The 22,891-nt window shown below is 47.3% G+C and overlaps 1 protein-coding gene across 1 annotated transcript; it reads right to left on the reverse strand.

The window, feature by feature from the left end:
- Positions 1-1,010: 1,010 nt before the first annotated feature.
- PEX14 (peroxisomal biogenesis factor 14) lies at positions 1,011-21,358 on the reverse strand. The gene is made up of 10 exons (XM_061567300.1): positions 21,257-21,358; positions 20,383-20,424; positions 19,754-19,838; positions 8,354-8,473; positions 8,098-8,174; positions 7,508-7,598; positions 5,296-5,393; positions 3,648-3,715; positions 2,943-3,175; positions 1,011-1,845 (listed from the first exon to the last, which is right to left on the reverse strand). Exons 1-10 carry the CDS (start codon positions 21,296-21,298, stop codon positions 1,781-1,783), a joined length of 921 nt encoding a protein of 306 aa, XP_061423284.1. The 5' UTR covers positions 21,299-21,358; the 3' UTR covers positions 1,011-1,780.
- Between the last annotated feature and the right edge of the window lie 1,533 nt (positions 21,359-22,891).

Consider the following 22,891-nt stretch of genomic DNA (forward strand, 5'->3'; position numbering starts at 1 on the left):
TTTCTGAAGAGATGCCGCGACTCTGGGGTAAGACCAATCGCATTTACACTGACCTCTGCTGCTGTAACTTCTAATGCGAAACGAATTCTGTCTAGAATTAGCTTAGCTCTTATCTCAGAGAAAATCAGACTTATACGCACCGAACTAGATCAGTTAGACAAGACACTCTACAAATCACACTTATCATTGACGACAACAATGTCCACATCGGATTGGGAACATGTAGACAATATGACTGCCTCTTAAGCTGCCACTGTCGACCAAATGTAAGGACAACTTGATTTCCAAATTCAACCTCCTCTCCAACAAGAGACCGGACCCACACATCGAAAAGCTAGACGTTAACAAAGTCGTAATTAATCGCAGTAATAGTTCTATTTTTGATGGTCTGAAATCCGTTTTAGCTAAAGGGCTAAACTTTGCAGTCACACCTAGACACATACCAGTTAATGATATAATTGCCCAAGTAGATGTGGCTCTCAAGGGCCTGGGTCACATCGCTGCAGACGTAGCAAGATCTGAAATCGCTGCAACCCTCAAACGCTAAGATGCCAGCTAGCAACCTCAGCAAAGATGAGCGTTTTGAATTATCTCAATTTAAAAAGAGGGAAGACATTGTCATCCTCTCAGCCGACAAGTGCAATGCCACTGTCATCATGGATAAAATAGAATATAACATTCAAGAACTACTTAACGATGGCAGCTATACAAAAATAAAAAGAGACCCCACCAACAGCCTCGTCATACAAACCAACAAAATCATTTCTGATTCAACCGCATTAATTGTTCAAACCAAACAGTTCTCGTTGAAATCTTCTGCTGCCAGGCCACCAAAATTATATGGCTTACCAAAGATACATAAAGAAGATACACCCCTTCGTCCAATCGCCACTACTATCAACTACCCCACCTACACACTGGCTCGTTTTTGGTCTGAAAACCTGCGGCTGTTTCACTGGAAAAACCACCTCTGCGGTAAATGGGATAAACTCAGCCACAAAACAGCGACACATTTTTTAGATTTATGTTTATTTGTTGAATTCATTTTACAAGTAATTGTGAAATTATATAAATGCGATTAATTGTTCTCATGGGAAGTGTTCAGCTTCGTGATCCATACTAAAATAAAACTCATGACAAGGTGAGAAATTACTTTCAGTACTTCCGATTGAGGTTGAGCTTCGGATTACATTTTAGATTTTCTCAACTTTAACTTAATATTTTCATGTTGTCTAATTTTAGTTTAGTTCCTTCCATTCATTTAAAAATTACTTCGATTTCAATGAGAACATCTTTTGCTAAATTTGGTTGTGAGAATTTTAATTAAATTCACCAGTGCGGTGAAACAATTGGCGTGTAAAACTCTTGTACACCCCATGACAAGTGCTTTGGGTGTGTCGGATAGTAGAGGCTTTTAAAAAGCACAAATTTGGCCAGATCATCATTGTGGACAAACACAGAAACATATCATGAATGATTACTTTGGCTGTGAAAACCGACACGTTAATTAAATTAACCATTGTAAAGAATAAAAATAACATATCTGTCTGAAAGTATGAGTGAATACAGTAGCATATGTTTGTACATAATTTTGCCCGAAAATTTAAAATGTGGATCAGTGAAAATGAGTCGATACCAAATTTATCATTGCTCAGTCCACCTCATTTTCTCCTTGAGCTTCCACCTTCGTGAGAACACAAACTTGAGTGACGACATCTTCGTCCTTGTCCTGATGCTGATAGATGAAGCCATCACCCACTTCACCGTTTTGTGTGAAACTTTAAACAGAATTAACTTTACCCTCTGCCTTCAGGATGTGGACTTCGGAATCAAGACCTGGTGATGCTGTTTAAAACAATAAAACATATCAGCAAACAATATTCATCACTTTAAATAAACTCATAATAGTAGGTTTTTACCCTTTTAACTGGTACAAAACTGACACCTTTATTCAAGACATCATGTTTGCAATGACCACAACACAAGTAGTCAAAAAAGCAAACAAAAAGAAGCAACTCTGATAAGGATGATAATATGCACTATCATCCTTATCAGAGTTGCTTCTTTTTGTTTGCTTTTTTGACTACTTGTGTTGTGGTCATTGCAAACATGATGTCTTGAATAAAGGTGTCAGTTTTGTACCAGTTAAAAGGGTAAAAACCTACTATTATATTTTGCCACTGGTAAAAGAGATCTCATAGTTTAAATAAACTCCTTAAAAAAAGTTATTTTTTAACAACGGTTTTATTCACAACTGGTGCGCCTGAGACACGTGGCGCCTGGTTCTTGGGCGAGGCGATTCGAGAGTTTAGGGACCGCGGCGTTTTAGACCTACACAAATATATATGTAAATAATAAGGCGTTCATACAAAATGTAAATTGCTTTAAAGTAGCGAATTAATTGATTGATGCCGATTTTTGATACATGCATGCATTGTCACCGGATCTGAGTACGTGTGCAAAATTGGAATTGATTGAACAGGAAGTAAACTAAATTTTGATTAAAAGATTTGACCACGATACAGGAGTCAAGTTAAGTAAAACCGTTGAAAAAAAACTAAGTGTTTGTCTTTTTATAAAGGTGTTGGGTGGTGACGTGGCCCAGGGGTAGCACGTTCACCTCTTGTTGCAGGGGTTCATGATTTGAATCCAGAAGGCTGCCCTGGTTACCACTGCAGATATATCAACCATAAAATATTCGCCATTTGCTTCATAGCAGACGTTAAAGATCCCCTGTCACCATTTACAAAGAGTAGGCCACTGTGCCGACGTCATGATCCAAGTTTACCAAATTATACAAATAACCTGAAAATCACTCAATTGGGATTACACGCGGCAACATGTGGCCCTACTGTGACAGTGCTGCAGACTGTGAAACACAGTGCCGTCGTGATAGCCTTGAGACAGTAACAGTGCAAAAGCTAAGTAATGATTATTTTTACCTGATTCATGACTTATTGGTGAAATATCGCTGCTGCTGACATTTTCACTGCTTCCAGTAAGATTGTCGGTGTTGTCCCTTGGCTGCAGTTGTTGCTCTTTATTTGTTGCCGCGTTGACGTCCTGAGATATCATTGTTGAAGAAATTGTTGTTCCAGTCGAAGTAGATGGCTTCAATGCCAGCTGCCAGCTCGGCAGAATGGCTGCTGGATTCGGGGGACACGGGAACTGCTTTCTAAGTGAGACACGAAAACAGCAATGTGTGAACACCTCAACAATGTGGGCGCCTGTCTATGTTAAGTCAGTATTTTCTCCCTCTGTTCTGCATGGGTTTCCACCAGATTCTCTGGTTTCCTACCAGAGATAAAAAAAACAATGTAACTGGGATTGGTTAAACATCCCAATGCAAAACCTGCAAATTACTTGGGATTCCGCATCGCAACATGGACTATTAATGCAAAAAACTTGGCCGAACTCTCCTGAAAGAGAGCCTCAATGACGCTCTCCTGGTTGAACAAGCGGATTAATAATAAATTAATCATCAATACGGAGCAAGGGCCGGCTTAAAAGCCGTGAACGAAGCGGCTCGTTTTCATTCCGGCAGCCATCGACACACTCCTACAGATGCTCGCGTGTGCGGCTAGGACTGCATCAAGAAACAGCCAATTTTGGGTTGCTCTTAACATTCGGGAGGTTTGGCAACATACCTTCCCAGCATGAGACCTTTAATGGAGGCTATTTCTGTTCGAAGATCTGAAAGCAATGGACCACTGGCCTGCATACACACATGAAAAGACAACAATCCCTAGTTTAGCCCCTTAAAATATTTAGACAAGTTAGCACCTATTAAGGCAGGTACAGATCACACCTAGCCCATACAGTGTCTGTGGTTGTGAGGGTGGTGACAGATGTAAGGATCTACAGTCATTGATGTTGGAAGTGCAAAATATGCGTGTCTGGGTAAATTTTGCTGGAAGGCTTCTGGCAAACGGAAACATGTCAGGCGGTGCCATGTACATATTATTGCCTGAGTATTTTGTTTTATTTAAACTTTCTTGATTTGAAGCTTTCATGACTGCAGGAATCTATACTCTTTGGTTCTTTCAGTAAAGTCACGTAGGTATAAAATAAAATAAATCACGTTTCGGGTGCAACAAGCGTCCGTCATCAGGTAGGAAAGCATGATCTGCTGAGGCAGACTGTTCTAAAATATTTGAAATGGGTGTAGCGCAAGGGTCATAAAGAAGTGGGCGGGGCTAGTGATGTTAATGTCAGAAATTAGCATGTAACTAAGAACGGAGAGCGGCCTCCTCAACGAGGGCACAGAAGTGGCTATGATAATGCGAGAGATTAGCATGTTAATGTAAGAATGAAGAGTGTGTAATCCAAAGGCATGAGAGTGCAATCCAAAGGACATGTGAGCATGAGTGCAATCCAACGGCATGGGAGTGCAATGCAAAGGACATGTGAGCATGAGAAATCTTAGAGAGAGACAGAGTCGGAAATAACAGCTGACATAGGTAGGTAGGATGGAAACATCACAGTCAGTTAAGACTTTACCTGGTTAATAACGTCCTTCCAATGATTGCTCAATTTGTACCCATCTTCTCGGTTGAAGTTGTGTCTGTGTTTATATATCTGGATGGCTTCATGAACAAATCTCTGAAGGTAGCCAGTAGGTTTGCAGAGTACCTCCGTCTTGGAAAAATCAATTTCGTGAGCCCACAGCGTTAAAACACAATGATCATCAACGGCATAGGTATTGGGTCCTACTGTGTTTCAGATGTGCCTTGTGTTCATGAACGCGGTCCGAGACATGTCGTTTCGTTTCCCCAATGTAACTGCTGACGGAAATCGGGCCAATTTGTAAGTGGGTGAGTTAATGGTGGAGACGATAGGACGGAGCGGGGTACCTACTTTGTGGATTTTTGGAAGGCCATAAAATCTGGGTAGTCTAGCAGCTGAAGGTTTTAGGGAGTTCTGCTTGGTCTGATCCATTAGAGAAGTCGATTATTTATACTTGTTTATTCAAGAAAGCTTCAGTCTTAAGACTCTTTTTCAGGAGGATTCTGCCAAGTTTTCGCAGTAGGAGGCATGATGCTGCCGTGTATAATCCCAATTGAGTAGTTTGCAGGTAATTTTTCAGCACTGCCACGTTCTGACCACTACCAATTACATTATGGGAGGACATCAGAGGAAATGGAGGAACCCATGCAGAACAGAGGGAGAACATACAAACGCCACACAGAAATGTACCTGAGTAGCGAATCAAACCCAGGCGCATACTTGCTGTGAGGGGACGAATGTGACCACTTCACCACCTTCCTTCATACGATGAGTGTTCGCACGTTTTACCTTGGATACAGCGGTGTCATCTGTCAGCCGCTCCAACTGTTTTTGTTGACGTGACAACAGCTCGTGGGTCCCTGCGACACTTGTCTGTAGTTGTGTCACTAAACACATTATACAAACATCTTAAGCCACATGTATAGTGTTATTGCATTTATTTTCATTTACGCTTGTTTACCCTGGAAACCCTCATTGGATCTCAATACTCTTTTTCAGGAGGGTCCTGCCAAGTGCTCGCATGTCGGGAACAATGTTGCTCTGTGTAAACCCAATTAAGTGATTTGTACGTGATTTTTCATCATTGCCATGTTTGGCCAATACCAATTATAATTATTAATGACATAAATAATAAAGCCAGCAAGTCATAGGACTCTTTTCAGGCTCCTGCATTTGGGTTTTATTAGAAAATGTTTTCAGCCAATTAATGAGTGTTTATACAAGTGGGAGGAAATCCGATTCGCACGGTTGGCTATGAACGGGGTGAAAGAAGTTCAACATGCATACATACAAATCAAAGACCTCAGAGCAAACCCAAGCAGAATAGAGGGAGAACAAACGGCACAGAGAAAGGCACCCGAGTTGGGAATCGAAATCAAGGACCCGTCTTGCTGTGAAGCACAACTGTTACCACAGCACCACCACCCTGCCGCCCAGGTGAAGTGACTTGAGTATTATTTCTAGACAGATGGCAGATGCTAATGAATAATTCTGGCAGCAGGGCAGCACAGTGGTGACATTCGTGCCTCGCAGCACGAAGGTCCGAGGTTCGATTCCCAACTTCGGTGCCTTTCTGTGTGGAGTTTCTCCGTCCTCATGTTCTGCATTGATGTCCTCTGGGTTCTCTGGTTTGGTGCTGGCCGAGCTAAAAAAATACATATGAAATGTAGCTCTCAGAGACACCGTCTTGTTCAGTTATATATGTATTTATTATGAATAAAGTCCGCCGACTCACTGATAACTTAACGAGTAACTATATACACTTGGGTAACTTAGATAACTCTATTCTGAGACAACATATCGCTAGTCTTCCAACACTACAAGGTGTCCACTCCTGGATGATGAACACGACCCGCTCCTAGGTGACGACGGCGACGACAATTCCCCTACAACAGCAGCCCAGCATTCCGGTTCACGCCGGCTCTTATCCCCCTCACGACCCGGCTACGCCCCTATTCCCGAACCCTCTCTTACCGCACCTGGCCCTGTCCGTCTCTGCCCTTAATACAATTTACTATCGTTAGGTCCCATGCTTCCCCTCACGCGACCTTGTCAACGCTTGTCCCATCAATCATCATTAGCAACCACTTAGGTCCCACATTACCCGAACATGACCCTGTCTGTTCCCGTTACGGCCACGGGGAGCTGTACTGTCCCTACATAACCCCGTACTGTCCTTACACATGCGATGTAATTGGTGTTAAACAACCCAATACTGAACAATCCAATACTGAAGGAGACCTGCAAATTACTTAACTGGGATAACATACAGCAACACCCCCTATTACAAAACAACTTGGCAGGACCCTACTAAAAAAAGAGTACCGGAGGTATCCCTCGATTTCCAAACTTTTGTTTACGAAATTTGCTGTAAATTATGGACACTTTTCGATTAACGAAATCGAATTTCCACAATAAAAGTTAATTATTTAGATTTAAATTAATTATCGAATCATTTTTATATTTATGTCCTTTAATACCATTTTCGTGTTATATTTTTAGGTTAAGGAATACAATTGGAATGAAACACATCCCTAAATTTATGGGAAAAGCCATTCCGATTAATTCAATTTAATTTTACATGTGTTTTTGATGAACGGCTCCCTCTCATAAATCGAGGGATACCTGTACTAGGCCTCACAGTGAGGCTTTCCTGGGTAAACAAGCGTCGTAACCCTAACACATCACATTGACCTGTAAAAAATGTAATGGGGCTCGGGGAGAACATGTTGCTGTAAAGAACGATGGCCGAAAGTCAGAATGGCAGCGAAAGGAACACAGCCGGAAGGAGATGAAGCCAGATCAACTTGAGTACAGGAAATAGACAGACTCGCATCGCAGGACTCTAAGGCATGGTGACGGTTTGTGGAGGCCTTCATCCAGCAGTATAGTAACATAGCTGATGATGGTTATGGCAACTACTGTAGGTAAATGTGAATTACAAGCGCTTTAACGGTTGGATGCAATGGACGATTGTGCATTGCTATGCTTATGCACGCACCAGCGTGGGTGAGTGAAGCGGCCATTGCAGAGACAGTGGATTCCACATCAGTGAGACGCTGGGCTTCTGCAGCACGAACAGCCGCCAGCCACTAAGCACGCACAAGTCGGTCGATACAAGCACAGAAGCAAGACACCCATTGCTGCAGAGAGTAAACAATTCTCATATTTAGCTTTCCTGTGCAAAATGCGAACAAATTAATGTTTCGAGATGACGTAAGATGATTGTACCTTGCGCTAATATGAAAAATGGGTGGATGATTTTCGTAAATAACACTTTCACTGCAAAAATATCACTTGAACAATGAATAACTTATAGTAGTAGGTTTTTACCCTTTTAAACTGGTACAAAACTGACACCTTTATAGTTTTGTACCAGTTTAAAAGGGTAAAAACCTACTACTATATTTTGCCACTGGTAAAAGAGATCTCATAGTGTGAATGGATAACTTCACACATAGTAAATATACCTGCTCTGTATGCTTCGTATAACATTCGCCACAAACGTGTTGTGTATTACGTAGGATACCTGAAATCGCCTCTAATCTCGACAGCCTCACATGAGTGCAAGTGCTCGTTATCTATGCATGCCTTGTACAGCCGGTTGATGCCGAAGCCGATAGCCGCAATGACAGCTGACAGAGCGCCCACGTCCCTCCAGCGCCAAGCTGGTGAGCAAAGTAATTGTAAGCACCTGAGATTCAACAAGTAGTTAGCTACTCTCAAGGCTCTCATACTTTTTGAGTTCCAGAGACAGAATCAGAGTAGAGTTGACAACACAAGGACTCTGAGAGAGCCCTGTGCGTGCAGGCCAAGTGGAATGGTCGTGACAGAAGGTTCCACTCACAGTGCCGTGATGCTGGTGGTCCTGCAGGAGACTGGGCCAAATGTTGCGCATGAGTGAGGCTGGTTCCTCCATGCACCCCAGCCCGCAGAAACACATCCTCTATCTCCACGTCTGTCAGACCTAGACACAAAAAAAACAAAAATATACAGAAGTGAGATGTACATCATGTGAATGTTTAAGATTTTTAGTGAGATCCAAAATCCTACAGAAATTTTTATAATTACTGGTCATTAACACGCAGGTTTTTCGCCGGTATAGTGAGTCCAACTGAGTAGCAGGCTAGATTTGAAGTTTTCGTGACTGCAAGGATCCACACTCTTTGGTTTTTTTGGTAAAGTCACGTAGGTGAAAACAAAAAAAAATAAAACTAAATTGAATCACGTTTCAGAAGCAACACAAACATCCGTCATCAGGTGTGACCGCTCCAGCAAAATTACTGTAGCGTATGAAGAGCTATTTAGAGACACATGTATATATAGGCTAATAAGGGGGAGGAGGAGCCAAGGGGTGGGGGGGGGCAGGCCGTGTGCCGTCGCGGGCGGTTGGGCAGGGGATTAGCATGAGTTAAGCCGATAGATAACCATCTTTTTTCTTTGTGATGCCAGGGGGGGGGGGGGAACGGGGGGGAGGGAGAGGAGAGTGGGATGGGGGGGACAATTTTTTGCGCTATTGAAACACTGTTGTACATTAAAATTTCTTAGTGATGGTAGTGTATCAGGCTGGGAGTAAAAGACTGGAAATATGGATATGGCTGTAAAATTATAAGGCAGCTAAAGTTTGACTTGGTTGATGACATCCTTCCAATGATTGCTTAATTTGAAACCATCCTCTCGGTTGAAGTTGTGTCTATGTTTGTATATCTGGATGACTTCATGGACAAATCTTTGGTAGTATCCAGACGGCTTGCAGAGTACTTTGGTATCGGAGAAAACAATATCATGAGAACCTGCTGCGTTGAAACAATGATCAGCTACGGCAGAAGAATTCGTCCTACCGTGTTTTAAATCTGACTTGTGCTCGTGATTTATTTATTATAATATGCCTCCATCTAATCTGTTTTCTTACATCACACGACTATGCCCCCGTATTATAGACTGCCATAGACAGACCCCAACATTGAATTATACACCGCGTTACTATAGACTATAATATTAGACTTGTAATATTGCACTATGTATCATTCTACCAACCCTATTGTATACCACACTGCTGTATATTCACTATGCAATTACGATACTATATATTACCTCATGAATTATATTAAACATTACACTGTTATACTATTTATTATACAATCTTCTATAAACCATACCATTGACCGTCGCGTGAAAGGTACTAAGAGGCAATGCCAGCGAATGGACTGCAGTCTGAAAGTCACCGTAAAACAAAATCAATCAAAACCCAAAATGATTTATCACGTCCTTCCAATGATTGCTGAGTCAGAATCCATCTTCTCAATTGAAATTGAACGAATCTCTCATGGTAGATTAGTTCGAGGCAATCCACATATTCCTGGATTTGAAGCTTTCGTGACTGCAAGAATTCACTCTTATGTTTTTTTGGTAGTCACGTAGGTAAAAATAAATAAAAATAAATACATAATAAAAATAATAGAAATAAAATAAGAAATCACGTTTCGGAGGCAACACAAGCTTCCTTCATCAGGTGTAAAAAGGCACAGCAAAATAACTGCAGGGTGGGGGGGGGTTTGGGGTGTGGGTGGAGCCAGGAAGGTGATCCTAGAGGACAAGTGCAACGGATGGTAGAGGTGCAGGATGGGGGGGGGGGTGTGGAGCCAGGAAGGTGATCCTAGAGTTGAGAGGGGGAGGGGCTTGTCTGAATGTGGCAGCCAGGATGATGGTCCTCGGGGGCGGTGCTAAAAGAGAACAATGTTGCACATCAGCTCATGGTTGTGGCCGGTGTTAGCTGATATTAAGCATAAAAATAAGCAATACTGGTAAACGCTGGGGATGTCAACACTCGGTAAAGTAGTTCAAGACTTGGTCCAACATGGATTGAATTTGGATGTACCTGCGCTGGTTAGGCATTGCTCACCAAGACTTATTTTACTTGGAATGGCACCTTCTACAAACAGAATGAGGGTACCTCTTCTATGGGCTCCCCCTTGTCACCAGTGACAGCCAATGTGTTCATGGAAAAGTTTGAATCAGACGCCATCCAGACGTCCACCCTGCATCCTTTCCCTGTGGAAAAGGTATGTGGATGATACTTTCGTCATTTGGCCACATGGCCTCCCAGCATTGAACCACTTCCTGGACCACATCAATTCCAGACACCCATCCATCAGATTCACCATGGAAGTGGAGAGAGATGGCAAACTACCATTCTTAGATATTCTGTTTGAGAGAAGACCAGATGGATCCTTGGGACATTCTGTCTACAGGAAAGCCACCCACACAGATTCCTACTTGAAACCTGATTCCCACCACCACCAGTCTCAAAATAATTCTCTCATCAAAACACTATACCACAGAGCTCATGGCATTTCTGACCAACACCACCTGGCCAGTGAATTGAGACATGTACATCGGGCCCTCAGGATGAACGGATACTCTGACCGCACCATCCGCCAAGCTGTTATATAGAAACAGCCACTTGAAACTCCGATCAAAACTATCACGTTGCCATACATAGCAGGCGTGACCAAAAAGATCTCCAAAATTCTAAACAAACATAAGATCCAAGTCCGATTCAGTACAGTACATAAAATCCGTGAGAGATTATATTGAGTATATTGATGTAGTTAATATTTTAGTTTTTTATCGGTTCACTATATGATAGTCATTATATAGTGTATTGTATACCCAGTTACTTAATGTTAATAGCTCAGCTTATTGGAGAATATATTGAGTACATTGATTATATGGATGTAGTTTATATTTAGATCTTTCACATCGGTTTATTGTATGATAGTGGGTGTTGCGGTTCTTTAGCGTCAATATACTAAATGCCTCTGTTGATATGTAAACTTTGACTTTAACATAGCCACTTCCGTGACCGTTACATGCCAATTCCTCACATTAACATCATGCTAATCTCCCAGTTACATGCCAATTTCTGACTTTAACATCCTGCTAATTCTCTCACATTATCACAGCTTATTCAATGCTAAATTCTTCTGTTGATATGGAAACTTCTTTGTCAAGGCGCTCTTCTCCTCCCACCCAGCTTAAAATATGCTGCCAAGCTTAGCAATGTTCATTGGAGCGCTGTCTTTCAGACAGCTCTGTCTTCACCTGAGGACGGCTGCTTGTGTTGTGGCCAAAACGTCGTGAGAATTTTATTTTATTATGTTTATTTTTATTATTTCCTTTCTATGTGACTTTACTGAAAGAACCAATAAGATTAATCCCTGCAGTCACGAAAGCTTTAAATCGAAATCCACCCAGTGCTGTCCGCGACGTAGGAACATCGCACAGTGACATCCCTAATGTCACTACACAGGTAATATTACGATTCATAATCTTATTGTTGAGTTCGGCCACGTTATGGTAGGACCAAATTTGTGTCATTCAGACACTCCATCACCTATCAAAGTCAAAGAAAGTAAACTGTCACGTGAACAAGTGTTAATTACGTGGTCACGTGAAATCTAATTGGTACATTTGTGTTTAACTTATAGGTGAACTGAAAAAAATATTGACGCGTAAAATACTTGTACACGTGATCATGAAATGTGTTTGGCTATGTTGAGTGGTGGAGGGTCTTAAGACAAATTTGGTAAGATCACGTGAATTAATTGGTTAATTGTGAATTGCCATAAATGCATTATAATTAACCTTTGTATAGTGGACTTATTTTGTTTATAAATGTTTAGAAATTTACAGGAAATATTTTGGACATTTAAATACTGTACGCGCAGTAGTTTGGAGACTTTTATCAGCCTGCCAGAAGATCTCCTCGTGACGGTGACGCAGGCTACACGAGGGGTCGGCACCCTAAATGACAAGAGCCATTTTTTCCGGTCCTTAATAAATAACGTCACAAAACAGTACTTATGTAATGCGGTTGTAAACGGCCCTTCTGAGGTGCCGTCAGGGGGGGAGGAGTTAGGTCACGTGGGGGGAGAGGGGTTGAGTATAGAAGGAGGGGAACCGGAAGAGCAGAGGGAGTGACTGGGAGCCAGGAACAGAGGAAGGCCACGTAGGGCGAAGCGGGGTGTGGCGAGATCGCCACGAACACGGGGGAAGCGAGGATCGGCACCGTTGGCCAGCGGTGACCGACCCGAAGCAGCAAGGAGGCTGCAGTCAGCAGCGGGGCTGCACAGAGAGAGTGGGCAGCGGGTCTGCATACAGTGACAGCCAGAGGGTCTGCACATAGGGGTAGCAGCAAGTCTGCAGGGAGGAGGTTACAGTAGATGAAGCAGAGAGTCAGAGGGGTGAGGAAGCTATAATAGCAGTGAATAGCCGGGGGCTACAAATACAGGAGTTATAACAGAGTGCCGTGTGGGTAAAGACGTGAACCTGAATAAAGACACGAAGACAGAAAGAAGTGTTCGAGTCCTTTTATTACACTGGAGTCAGAAGTGAAACGGCATGGCGAAACAACTGAGGAAGAAGAATATCCCATCTCCGGCGTCGGCTTCATCATCGGACGACGACGATCTTCCTCCTGAGGTCGGCTTCACTTCGGCGGAGGGAGAGATCCGTGAGGGCCCGGGTGTGGAGGAGGTTGCCGCTGCGCCCGACCCATCTGCGTTGAAGGACGAAGATTTAAGATGGACCCGGATGGCGGAGCAACTGGCGACCCTAAAAACCGTCATCACGGAGTTGTGTGACCTTGTCACGCCAAGGGCGGCGTTGGAAGGTGATGGTGGTGATCGGCAGGAGCCCGGGTCGTCTTCGATGGCGCCGCCATTGACCACGCGGCGTGAAGACGCCATCTTGGGCGTGGCGCACCACGGAAGGCGGGAAGCCGCCATCTTGGGGCCGCCACGAAGATCGTCCGCCATCTTGGCGACACCGCGTTGCGACGCCTTGCTGAACTTGCCGCCGGAAGAGTCGGTGACGGACGGAAGCAGGCCAAGGAGCCGCAGTCGTCACCTTACAACTGTTAAGGAGTTCTCCATCGGGGGCGATTGGAGTGCGTTCGCTTGTCGATTTTTGGCGGCGGTACGAACGGCAAGGTGGACGGACGCCGAGGCGCTGGAGGTGCTTCCGACTCTCCTTGACGATGAGTCTGTTCGTTTTTTTCGCTCTATAAAAGCTGCGAAGAAGAAAACATTGCGTGGAGTGTTCGACGAAATGGCGGACGCGTACGAGCCACCGGATGACGCCCATCGCCGCTTCGTGCAGTGGCAACGCGCACCGGAGGAGTCGCCTGTAGCGTACAGGGGCGCCGTGCTGGAACTCGCGATGGCCGCTTACCCGGAGACGGAGCCTGACCTGCTGGAACCTCTCATCTTGGGGAAGATGTTGGAGTTATCCCGGGATCTGGGCATTCCTATGCCGGCTTGCGGTCACGAGAAACTCACGTCCCGGACCGCGGCTAAGTGTTTGGACGCCCAGTTCAATCTCCGCCGCTGGAAACAAGTCACGGCGTGGACGGGCGGTCCTGTCGTCGATGGGGGGGCCGTAGGGTGGGACCCTACAAAGGCCGTGTACGTGCCGGATGCGACCGGCCCAAAGGAGCTGTCGGCCGCCTCCACTCCGTGGCCGGCTCGAAGCGAGCCGGGGCCGCGGGCTCCGCCGCCGGCGCGGCCACGTCGGGACGGGGGGCCTGCTGCGCGCCGACCCGACGTCGACTGTTTCCGCTGCGGCCGTCGGGGCCACTATGCCAGGGACTGCTGGGCCCGGGTTCCGGGGCCGCCCCAGCAGGAGGCCTCGATCGCGGACGTCCCAAAGAAAGACCCTCCGGCACAGGCAAGTCGGTGCGCACCAGACACCCGGCAAGGCCTGACACCTCACTCATCGCCGTTGTTGTGCGACGCGGATGTTCTAAAATATGGGAGGCCAGTATCTGCGCCTTGTCGCTCGATAACGCAGTGGCGTAAGTTGGCTCGGCGGGTTGTCGCGGCCGCTACAGGTTCGTCCACTGTACCGGGGTCGATCCAAGGGGTGGACGTGCGTATTTTGGTGGATTCCGGGGCGTCCGCGACCATTATTTCGGATGTCATATTCCATCTTTTGAACATCCCACCGGGGGCCGTGAGGCCGGCTTACGCTTCCTGCATCGCTGCGAACGGGGGTAGTATGGGCATCGTGGGACAGGTGGACGCTAATATTTCTATCGGGGGGGTCTCGGCCTCGGGCGTTGTGTTAATTTCGAGGTCCCTGGCGGTTCCTTGCTTGTTGGGCACGGATTTTTTGGCTAAGATGCCCATTTTAATTAGAATCAATGAAAATTGCATTGAACTGCCAGGGGGCCGCAAATTGGCGTTTTTACAGTCCACCTGGGGGCGACCGGCTCCGGTTGCCCAGGTGCAGGCGTTATCGGAAGTTTCAGTTGATATTCCACCTGGCTCGCAGATGCTCATTCCCCTACGATACCGGAAGCCGGTTCCGGGTCGGCAGAGTGCTTGTGGAATTTTGCTGTCGCCGTCCGCCGCTGTTACGGGCGGATTGGCACTGGTGGGGGCGCAAACCATTGTCCGTCCGGATCAGCGCCCGTTTTTGCAGGTGTTAAATGCGACTTCTGAAAGCGTGTGTGTGCCGGCTGGTACCGTTGTGGCACACGCCACTACGGCGTTTACGGCTCAGAGTGACATTCCGGACGGGGGGCTGGTGGGTGGTGTTTCACACGACGGAGGGGTGGACGATCGTTGGATCGCCGAATTATGTGCGGAAAATTCGGCCCTTTCCGCTGAGCAGCGTTGTGCGATTCATAAATTATTAGCGAGCTATTCCGATGTGTTTAGCTCGGACGATTTGGACTTGGGACGCACCTCGCTGCTCTCTCATCACATCGAAACGGGGGACGCGGCCCCTATCCGCTTGAACTCGCTTCGGATGAGTCCGGCTGAGCGTGAGCACGTTCGAGGGGCAGTGGAAGACATGTTGAAAGCGGATATTATATCTCCGTCTAATAGCCCGTGGGGTGCGCCTGTCGTGTTGGTTAAAAAGAAAGATGGTAAATTACGATTTTGTGTGGATTTTCGGAAGTTAAATAAAGTGTCGGTGGCAGATGCGTATCCCCTGCCGCGTATGGACGATTCTCTCGACGCCTTGTCAGGGGCTAAGTTTTTTTCAACGCTAGATCTCTCTTCGGGCTTCTGGCAGCTTCCCCTTGACGAGCCCTCGCGGGAAAAGACAGCGTTCCGTACGCCGCAGGGGTTGTTCCAATTTAACTGTCTGCCGATGGGGTTGAATGCAGCCCCTGCCACCTTTCAGAGATTGATGGAGTTGGTATTGACGGGGTTGCAGTGGGAGACATGTCTCATTTATTTAGATGATATTATTGTCTTCAGCCGCACATTTGATGAGCATTTATTGCGGTTGGAGGCCGTTTTTGCCAGAATGCGTTCTGCTAATTTGAAATTCAAGCCTAAGAAATGTCATCTACTGCAACGTTCCGTTCGATACTTGGGACATATTGTTAGTGCGGACGGGGTGGCCACGGATCCAGAGAAAACTGCGTGTGTCCGGGATTGGGCAACCCCCGCCACGGTGGGTGATGTGCGTCGGTTTTTGGGGTTCGCCTCATATTACCGGAGGTTTGTTCCGAATTTCGCTACTATCGCCAGGCCTTTGCATCTCCTTACTGGGAAGGGGCACAAATTTGTGTGGGGACCGCCGGAGGAGGCGGCGTTTCGGAGCCTGCGCGACCTACTGGCTACTGCGCCGACGTTGGATTATCCGGATTTTGAACATCCCTTCATTCTGGATACTGATGCGAGTGACACCGGGATTGGGGCGGTGTTGTCCCAGTCAAAAGGTGGTGTTGAGCGTGTGGTGGCGTACGGGAGTCGGGTTTTGTCTCCCGCGGAAACTCGTTACTGCGTCACTCGCAGGGAACTTTTGGCTATTGTGTATTTTCTCCGCCAATTTCGACCGTATCTGTACGGTCGGTCGTTTATTGTCCGAACGGACCATGCGGCCTTGCAGTACGCTCTTAAGATGGACCAGCCATCCGGACAATTGGCGAGATGGCTGGACACGTTGCAGGAATTCTCCTTCCAAATTCACCATCGGAAGGGTGTGCGTCACGCTAACGCGGACGCACTGTCCAGGTTGCCGCAACAATCCCCTTGTGCGTGTGCGTCGGGGACGCATAGGTGTGGACCGGCTCAGCCCCCCCCTCAACCTGTCGCGCGGGCAGTGGATGTTCTCGAACCTCCGCTTACACCGGGACCGGTTGAAGGGGGACCGGCTGACGGGATTTTGCGTCTTCCAAGGTCTGTGTGGATTCGGGAGCAAATGTTGGACGATTCTTTGGTGTCGTTACGGAAACGAACGGAGAAGGCGGGTAAGGAAGTCGGTGCGGGTGGTAATTCGGAAACTGCTCTCCGAGATGGGTTACTGATGTGGAGGGAAGGGATACAGGAACACTGGCGTCTCGTTGTGCCTGCGTCATTGCGCTATGAGTTGATTCGATCTTTGCACTGTGACACACTTTTACACCTGGGGGTGCAGAAAACCCTATTGACGCTGCAACGAGACTATTATTGGCACGGCATGACGACGGATGTCGTCGGTCACGTTCGCGCGTGTCCCGATTGTGCCCGCCGTAAGCCGCCTAAACATCCATATGTTCCGCCGATACAATCGATTAAAGTATCTCGGGTTAATGAGTTGGTGGCGTTAGATATTTTGGGACCCTTTCCGCCATCAGCTAAAGGGAATAAGTATTTACTGGTGGGGGTGGAGTACCTCTCTCGCTGGCCGATGGCCTGGCCCTTGCCTGACCAGTCAGCGGCGTCTATCACGGACGCCTTTCTATTTGGGTATGTAATGGACAAAGGGGCTCCGGAGAGGCTCCTTACGGATCAGGGACGTAACTTTTCGTCTAAATTGTTGGGGGAGGTGTGTGCGGCTCTTGGAACTAAAAAGATACGGACGTCCCCCTACCACCCGCAAACGGATGGTATGGTGGAACGGTTGAATCGGACTCTGTCCGCCATGCTGTGCCATACAGTCGGGGAAAACCAATCTGATTGGGATTTGCATATCCCTGGGGTGCTTTCGGCGTATCGCATGACGCCGCACGCGGCTACTGGATACTCGCCGTTTTTCCTTATGTACGGCCGTGAGAACGTGCCGCCGATTCATGACCAGTTGGGAACCGGTGCGAGGGGGCCTGTTAAGCCTCTTCCTGAGTATATTAAGGACAACGTTCGGCGTGTCGCTGAGGCGAGGGAAAATGCCCGCATGGCTACTGCCAAGGCTCAGGCCAGGAATGAGCGGTGTGCCCGACGTTCAAAGGGGGAGTGTCCCTGGAAAAAGGGGGACCTGGCCTGGCTTCATTGCCCACAGGTGCGGCCAGGTACATCTCCTAAATTACATCGACCTTGGCAGGGTCCGGTCCGCCTCATTGAGGTTCCCAACCCACAGTCGGCGCGTGTTCAGGTTGGTGCGCGGCGTTGGTTCGTGCACACGTCCCGGTTGAAGCCATACATTGCCCCACGGCCGGATGCGTCATCTCCCCAAGTTGCCTTGCCGGGGTCTGTTGCTGCCGACTCGCCCTTGCCTGTGTCTGCTGACCTTGCGAGAGCGCCTGTCATACCCTTCACAGACAAGTCGGCCGTGACAGCGCAGGGAGGAGGACCTTCCGCTTGTGGGACGCCGACCGGAGCCGCAGAACCCACGGGACCTGCAGCTCTTCCTATCCCTCCGCGGACGCGAGTACGGGATGTTTCTGGACGCGAGCGGGACAGTGGCGGGCCTTCAATGGCGACGGAAGAACTTGCGCCCGTCGCCCCTAAAACCCTTCCACGTTCCCGCTCGGCGGGTGGGCCGCCGACCGTCCGGGACGGCCCGGCTACCCGTACTCGCTCGAAATCCCTCACGTTTCGTTAGATTGTGTTGTGTTGTGTTATTGTTATAATGTTCTTCAATGCTTCGTGTCTTTTTGCGTGTTGGCCCTTTACACCCGCATTGCTTTTCAGGTTGCAATTCAGCCGAGGTCGGCTGGATTTTCTTTAGGGGGGAGGGTGATGTAATGCGGTTGTAAACGGCCCTTCTGAGGTGCCGTCAGGGGGGGAGGAGTTAGGTCACGTGGGGGGAGAGGGGTTGAGTATAGAAGGAGGGGAACCGGAAGAGCAGAGGGAGTGACTGGGAGCCAGGAACAGAGGAAGGCCACGTAGGGCGAAGCGGGGTGTGGCGAGATCGCCACGAACACGGGGGAAGCGAGGATCGGCACCGTTGGCCAGCGGTGACCGACCCGAAGCAGCAAGGAGGCTGCAGTCAGCAGCGGGGCTGCACAGAGAGAGTGGGCAGCGGGTCTGCATACAGTGACAGCCAGAGGGTCTGCACATAGGGGTAGCAGCAAGTCTGCAGGGAGGAGGTTACAGTAGATGAAGCAGAGAGTCAGAGGGGTGAGGAAGCTATAATAGCAGTGAATAGCCGGGGGCTACAAATACAGGAGTTATAACAGAGTGCCGTGTGGGTAAAGACGTGAACCTGAATAAAGACACGAAGACAGAAAGAAGTGTTCGAGTCCTTTTATTACACTTATAAGAGCCGAATGCGGCTCTGGAGCCACAGTTTTGTGCGGCATAGCGTTGTGATCATAGGTGGGCATGTGAGCTGTACTTAAGGGTACTGAGAGTGCTTGTTATGAACCGTGGGTGTTTCACTGATAGATGAACACAGGAGTGGTAACTGTAGGCACATGGTGATGGCTGCACAGAACGGTGTGGAACTGAATGTGCCTATAACTAATTTGGGGTGAGCAATTGTGTAAGCAGGACTTCTAGCTGGTGTACAGAAGTCACAGCTAGTTGTCTAGGGGCTTCCCTAGTCTCAGACCGAGTCAATTTGACCCACAAATGTAGGTAATGCTAACATCAGGCTACAGGTATTTGCACGGATAAATCTGCAATCATGAGGTAACCAGCGTGATGCTACTCATATTTGACACAGTTGATACGTGGGCTAGTGTCCGATAACCTGTGTACCAAGCTGGCTGAGCACGAGTTTGTAATTGTATATCTGCGAGTGCAATTGCGTCGGTGTGTTAGGTGGAGCAGAGTATTCGGGTTGTGCTGGCACTCTGCCCTATCTATAATATCCTGGAGGGGTGAGCTCTATTAAAAGTGAACTCAGACCCCCCACCTGTCTCGACGCCTAATCTCGGAAGGCGGTTCTCACCATCGCAACCCCACTCATGGTACATACCCTAAGACGTCCTGGTTTTACAAATGTTGTACACATGGAGGGCAAGGGTCTGGAGAACCCCACATGGGCCCTGGGTTCTCGCATCCGAGCCTCCCATGACACTCACCTTTCTTGCGTAGGAACGCCCTCTGTATCTTTGGAGGACTTCCAGCCACTCGTGGATTTTTCAGGAATTTGACGGCTATATCAACCTGTCCACAGAATCACAAACATCCCTTTTACGCGCCATATTTTGGAGCAAGGTCTAATAGTGAGAGCCTATTACTGTCCACATGTTTCAGAACTATTGGCAAGCCATGTGGTGTCCTCGTTCTTCACAACAATACAACGTATTGAGAGTAGAGAGCCAAAGTAAATGGTGGTAACATTTGAGCTCAATTTTCACATCCACTGATCTACAATACGCATAACAAATCAAGTATTGCCAGAGGTTCGTCTCTGTTATGCCCGACGAGAACCCAGTTCAATTGAAAACCATAGTTCTCTGCTGATACCCAGCCCTACATCTTCATTGAATATACAGCTCCCATCTCACTGCATACATGGCATCTCTTATCTATATATCTGTCATTCATAGCTCACATCCCCCTATAGCTACACCTGGTAAGATTTTACTTTTCGGATTTGGAACCAGCCGGAACCTATACAGGTATTTGGCAGGACATAAAATGTTGCGTTCAATGCACCCCTCGAGGAAATGACAGAACATTGCTCACAACATTCAACTCCACTTACTAAATGTTCTCTTGACGCATTGCCTGTTACAGCATCCACCTCCTGAAATTGAGACAGAAACTGCACGGTCAGATAAAACGTAACGGCACCAACAAAAATATTGCTGCTTCAATCCTACATATTAGCGTCCAAAGATAATGTCTTTACAAGTCGTGGCAATAGCAAAAAGTACAGTACTTGCCAATACGCAAAGTTACACGTTGACCCACGCGCCATGTATGGCAAGCTCGTTCGGTGAGAGCAAGTAGTGCGACCAAAACAAAAAAAACCGTAACACACAAACTGCTTTAATCCACACGTCATTTCCTTCGTGGTTCAATAAGGCCCAGTGCGTCATCATTATTGCGGTGCTGCTGCTGTTGTTGTTACTACTGCGCTTAAGGGAGGGAGCACGAAGATGACGGCGGCGCCCCTGTTGCAGCAGTGGACAGAGCATGGCTACTGACAAACCCTGGCCATAGTCGCCGCTTCCTTCCCAACCACCATGCCATGTGCGCGTCATGGGGATGGGTTCGACCATACTTCACCACGCTGGTAAGTGCAGCATGAAAGGGCCACAGGGCCGGGCCCGAAGTCGATCACAGACCACGGCTCGAACATCCGCCCACAACAGCGCGAGGTGCTGCTGCTGCTGCTCCAGACACCCGGCAGCGCCACGCGACGACGACTCGCGAGGCCGTTACGCAACCGTTGTAGCTGCGCCGGGGTTCGCGCGCTCCCTCGTCACAGACCACTCTCGGCGTTGAAGACCGCGCGAGGGAGCCCCAAAACTTTCACCCAAACGCGCGCCCGCACGGCTGCGCCAAGCAGCGTCCGTGCGAGGGCGCGAAGTCGCCGAGAGAGAAAACGTCCCCCCACGCCAGCGGCCACTCGCCTCGGTCGCGACCACGAAACCAACCCGCTCCGTGTCCGCCATGGCAGAGCAGGGCGACCAATCGACGGCCGAGTCGCTCGCGCTCAAGGCGACCAATCGACGGTCGAGTCGCTCGCGCTCAGGGCGACCAATCGACGGCCGAGTCGCTCGCGCTCAAGGCGACCAATCGACGGTCGAGTCGCTCGCGCTCAGGGCGACCAATCGACGGTCGAGTCGCTCGCGCTCAGGGAGGTCAGAGTCAGAATGTTTATTTATCCTGGAGGAATCTGATGAGCTACGAAGCTCTTTTTCACAGACGTCCAGATACGTGGATTTCCAAGTCACGGATTAGGATTGGTCGCATCCTAGCATGGAGTCAAAACCCAATTGACTCTGGATTTGGATTCATATAATTCTGAGTGCATTACCTAATATAATGAGCCAAGGATGCGTGTGTGTAACGCGCGTGACGTCACTCCAAGTCGGCCAGCCCCCCATCATTCATAATCATAAACAAGTGTCCTTCTTGGTTCTTTCGGTAAAGTCACGTAGAAGGGAAGTAATAAATAAAACATAATAAAATAATTCTCACGACGTTTCGGCCACAACGCAAGCAGCCGTCCTCAGGTGAAAAACCAGGTCTGTCGAGGCGACAGCGTCTGAATGAAACACCACCACGCTTGGAGCGTATATTTAAGCTAGATTGGAGGGGGGGGGGAAAGGGGCGCCTTGACAAAAGACTTTGCATATCAAGAGGAATTTAGCATATTTATGGGAAATGCGGATATGTGATTAGTACTACTTATGCCCGTGCATTATGCAGGATTAGCAGCATCAAAGGGAGGGGGTAGGGGTAGCATTAATAAAGGGAAGGAGTGTTAATAGTATGTAGCTGCAGTAACTAAAACCACCACGTAAACAACTAAAGTATAAACTACATAGTATCATCAGTATACTAAATATACTCTACAATAAGCTGAGTTACTAACAGTAAGTAATACATTACAATTCTACGTCGTAAAAAATATAATATGCTTCCATCTAAACTTTATTCTCTTACATCACACGAGTCTACACCGTACTATATACTGCCATAGCCAAACCCAACATTAAATTATATACTGTATTGCTATAAACCACCAAATACCTTATACATTGTAATATTACACTATGTATTATTCTACCCACCCTAATGTATAGCACACTGCTGTATATGCACTATACAATTACGATACTATATATTACTTTGTACATTGTATTAAGCATATAAATTGTATACTATTTGTTATTATACACCATACCATTATGCACGGGCATAAGTAGTACTAATCACATACCTGCATTTCCCATATCCCCTCCCTTTGATGCTGCTAATCCTGCATAATGCACGGGCATAAGTAGTACTAATCACATACCTGCATTTCCCATATCCCCTCCCTTTGATGCTGCTAATCCTGCATAATGCACAGGCATAAGTAGTACTAGTAATAGGTTTTACCCTTTAAACTGGTACAAAAACTGCCACCTTTATACAAGGCATCATGTTTGCAATAACCACAACACAAGCAGTCAAGATGCAAACAAAAATAAACAACTCTGATGATGATAATGATATGCACTGTCCTTGACGTTGATTGGTCCACACCCGAGACAGCT

Source organism: Lethenteron reissneri, chromosome 38, assembly GCF_015708825.2.
Source record: "Lethenteron reissneri isolate LAM-NWPU_2019-01 chromosome 38, ASM1570882v1, whole genome shotgun sequence".
Lineage (NCBI taxonomy): Eukaryota > Metazoa > Chordata > Hyperoartia > Petromyzontiformes > Petromyzontidae > Lethenteron > Lethenteron reissneri.

What these genes read in the sequence shown, in the direction of transcription:
- PEX14 (XM_061567300.1), bottom strand. Translation starts at nt 21,298, where the DNA reads ATGGCGGACACGGAGCGGGTTGGTTTCGTGGTCGCGACCGAG. An exon ending in GGCGTTCCTACGCAAGAAAG is followed by an intron (nt 8,474 to 19,753) that starts GTGAGTGTCATG and finishes TTTTGTGTCTAG; the next exon opens with GTCTGACAGACGTGGAGATA. An exon ending in ATGACACCGCTGTATCCAAG is followed by an intron (nt 3,716 to 5,295) that starts GTAAAACGTGCG and finishes GTGTGTATGCAG; the next exon opens with GCCAGTGGTCCATTGCTTTC.